The 3,834-nt window shown below is 37.5% G+C and overlaps 1 protein-coding gene across 1 annotated transcript; it reads right to left on the bottom strand.

The window, feature by feature from the left end:
* Nucleotides 1-1,227: 1,227 nt before the first annotated feature.
* LOC122293694 lies at nucleotides 1,228-2,016 on the bottom strand. The gene has a single exon (XM_043102201.1). It carries the CDS (start codon nucleotides 2,014-2,016, stop codon nucleotides 1,228-1,230), a length of 789 nt encoding a protein of 262 aa, XP_042958135.1.
* Nucleotides 2,017-3,834: the final 1,818 nt, after the last annotated feature.

The following is a 3,834-nucleotide window of genomic DNA, read 5'->3' on the forward strand; positions in this document are numbered from 1 at the left end:
TTTGTAATCAATTAAAAACATTCCACAAATACAATGGAGTTTTACTTTTTTTTTTTTTTTTTTTAGCATAGTATTATGTAAATCAATTTGTGATGCAATATCCGTATAAAAAAAAATACCAAAAGTACCTTCAATAAATGTTGGCACGGAAACTCGCTGTTCACCTATAAGTTATCGATCGGAACAATATTTTGTGCTCTACTAAAACGAACAAGTTATTCGGAAGGGAACCAACTTGTCGAATACATAAAAGAAGGGCTGAACTCTTTCACGTTATACTGCTGCACCCATTTGGGTTTCGTCCCGTACTTATAGACAGCATGAGTTTGAGAGAGAATGGAAAAGAAAGAACAGCAATTCCACGTTTGAGAGAGAGAGATATTCGACAGTAATTGATTCATGCTATTTAGTTCTTATCCAAGATTTTATCCTCTTTCGTCATCATATATGCTTTTCCAGCTTCTTGGTCATGCAGTTGAGTCTGGACTCAGGGGCCCCCTTTCTTCCCTCTTGTATCCTTGTGGTATGAGTGAGAGGTCCAGTAATAAGGATAAGAAGATTCTTTCTTTCACAGATCCTCATCTTTTTTTCACAGATTCTTTCTTCATATATGGTCTTCCTTCATATTCTTATGGCTGCCATGCACATGCAAATAAAACATAGCCCAACCTTAGTTTCGGCAACCTTCCAGGGTTTCTCTAATCACACTCACTTGATCTCTATTCCCATTTCTTCGGCTGCCATGAGCGGCGAGCTTGCAAGGGTGGCAACAGCCAGCTGGCAAACATGGCAACAACGGATCATCCGCGGCGAGGGTGACTGTCATGTTGATCATCAGAAAAGGAACATGCATTATTTGTTTTATTAAAATGAATGGAAATTCTTTAGAATTCCCATTTAATAAAATAGATTTAAATAAAAAAAAATTGAGAGAAACGAGGGAACGTCGATGCTAGCTAGCTAGCTTTGGGCAAGTGTGCAACTAAAATAGAAAAGAAGTACTAGCTAGATTTTCAAATTGAAATTTAGATAGGGATGCAAAAGTACGTACTGAGATTCTTTGTAATTTTCAACATTCAAAGAGAGTAATTAATTAGATGACGTATAGTACATGATACATCAACACAATTGCAATAGTTAATATTTTCCTGAAAAACCATTTATTCAAACAAGGAAATTTTTTTTTTTTTCTTTTTGAAAGGAACACTTGTATTCAGTAATAGTCGATTACAAAAGAGAAGCAATACATAAAGGAACATCCTCAATGTCAACAAGGACATCATTGATGTGTAAAGCATCTCTAGCTAAGCAATGAGCCAAGCTATTACAACTTCTAGGAACATAATCAACTATAAAAGAGTCAAATCTCAGCAGCAGCTGTTTGATATCAGTAATGATCAAACCAGTATGTTTCCAGCTATCTTTGTTGCCTTTGATGTCATTCACTACATTTATAGCATCCCCTTCAAGTTTGATCTGTATTAGTCCAATGTCTAGAGCCAGTTTGACAGAATGTAGAGCTCCAATAGCCTCAGCCAAGTAAGGGTCAGGAAATAAAGATATGCACATCCTCATGCAAGCAATCACCCTTCCTTTCCAATCCCGAATAATAGTCCCAACACCCACTTTGCAATTCACTTTATCCACTGCAGAATCCCAGTTGATTTTGTACACATTAACAGGTGGAGCACTCCATTGAATCGACTGAGGTATGTTTGTAGGATTAGTTGTCTGTTGAGAGAAAAGAGCATTGAGATCTTCAATTTTCTGATTTGCCTGTCTCACAATCAGTTGAGGGGAGGAAAAAGTTTGGTTAAAAACCAAATCATTCCTTCTTCTCCAAATTTTCCATGCCACAACAGCTACTTCCATTAAAACTTCATCTTTAAGATCCTGCAACATATGCATCAACAAGCTTCTGAAAGAAATCTGGTTCATACATTGTTTCTGCAGTTTTGATGAGCAAAGACACCACACATCCCTAGCTGCCTCGCACTCCCATAAGACATGTTCCATAGATTCTTCATGTTGATTGCAGATAGGACACCAAGGTTCAATTACAACCTTTCTCTTAAAAAGATTTAGTTTTGTAGGAAGGCTATTATGACATGCTTTCCACAAAAATAATTTCTCTGCATTCGGAACTTTAATCCTCCAAAGCTTGTTCCAATTTTCACTATCAACAAGAGTTTGAGAATGCTGTCCTTTAGCTCTCTGATGAAGCTCAAGTTGAAGATGATATGCACTTCTAACAGAGAAAATTCCATTAGAAGTACATCTCCAGATAACTTTTATCAGGACTGTTGCATAAACTTATAGGGATCTGTCTAATTATATCAGCTTCACTCTGTAGAAAAACTTGATCAATTAATTCAGTCTTCCAGGTTTTGGCTTCATGGTCAATAACTGCAGAAACAGATTCCTCAGGATCAAAACAAGTAATAGGACTTTGAACTTTGAATGAAGTTGGAATAGGCAGCCATTTATGGTGCCATATCTTAGTGCCTGCTCCATTACCAATACGCCAAAATAAGCCTTCTTCCAACAATGGTTTAACAGCCATAAGACTCCTCCATACAATGGATGAGTTCCTTGGAATTGTAGCATTTAGGAACTGGCCATCAGGATAATATTTAGAGGAGAGAACTTTTGCTGCAAGAGAGTGAGGGAAATGAAGTAATCTCCATCCTTGTTTAGCCAACATTGCATGATTAAAGTGTTGAAGATCTCTAAATCCTAAATCCCCCACTGCTTTGGCCTTAATCATCTTATCCCAGTGACACCAATGCATCTTTCTCTCCTCAGCTTTCTGACCCCACCAGAACTGTTGAGTCAATCGACCAATTTCTAATAGAAGAGACTTAGGAATCTTAAATACACCCATGCAATAAGTAGGGATAGCTTGAATAATGGACTTGATAAGGATCTCTTTGCCAGCCTGAGATAAAAACTTCAATTTTCAGTTGCTAATCCTCCCTCTAACTTTGTCAATAATACTTCTAAAGGCTTTGGTTTTTGATCTTCCAATCTCCACAAGAAGGCCTAAGTATTTGTCATAAGGTAGAGAGGATTGAATTCCTGCCACTTGAGTGATTAGATCTCGAGCTTCATCTTTAGTATTTTTACTGAACAGAATTGATGTTTTTTCCTTATTGAGTCTTTGACCACTTGCCAGCTCATAGGTGTCAAGAAGATGAGATAACCTGGCCCATTCCAATGGGTTTGCTTTACAGAAAAGAAGACAGTCATCTGCAAAAAACAGATGGCTTATTCTCACCTGATTTCTACCCAATGGAACACCTGTAATAGCATCAATCCCTTCAGCATTTTGGATCATTCTACTTAGAGATTCAGCACAAATAATAAAAAGGTAAGGAGACAAAGGGTCTCCTTGCCTTATTCCCCGAGAAGGAGTAAAGGAGCTTTGAGGAATTCCATTTAAAAGAACAGAATAAGACACGGTAGAAACACATTTCCGAATAACATCAACCCATTTAGAGTCAAATCCCATCCTTAACATGACAGCTTGAAGGAATGACCATTCAAGCCTATCATATGCCTTGCTCATATCCAACTTTAAAGTCATGAACCCTTCTTTCCCTTTGATCTGAGTTTGCATAGAGTGCATAGCTTCAAAAGCCACCACTACATTATCAGTTATCAAACTATTGGGAACAAAGGCACTTTGAGTGTTAGAGATCAACTGAGATAACAATAGTTTAAGCCTGTTGGCCAGAACCTTAGCCAAGATCTTGTATATTACGTTACATAGGCTTATAGGCCTAAACTCAGTTACTCTTGAAGGATTTTTCACTTTGGGGATAAGAGCAATAT

This window comes from Carya illinoinensis, chromosome 14 (genome assembly GCF_018687715.1).
Source record: "Carya illinoinensis cultivar Pawnee chromosome 14, C.illinoinensisPawnee_v1, whole genome shotgun sequence".
NCBI classification, from domain to species: domain Eukaryota; kingdom Viridiplantae; phylum Streptophyta; class Magnoliopsida; order Fagales; family Juglandaceae; genus Carya; species Carya illinoinensis.

What these genes read in the sequence shown, in the direction of transcription:
- LOC122293694 (XM_043102201.1), bottom strand. Translation starts at nt 2,016, where the DNA reads ATGGAACATGTCTTATGGGAGTGCGAGGCAGCTAGGGATGTGTGGTGT.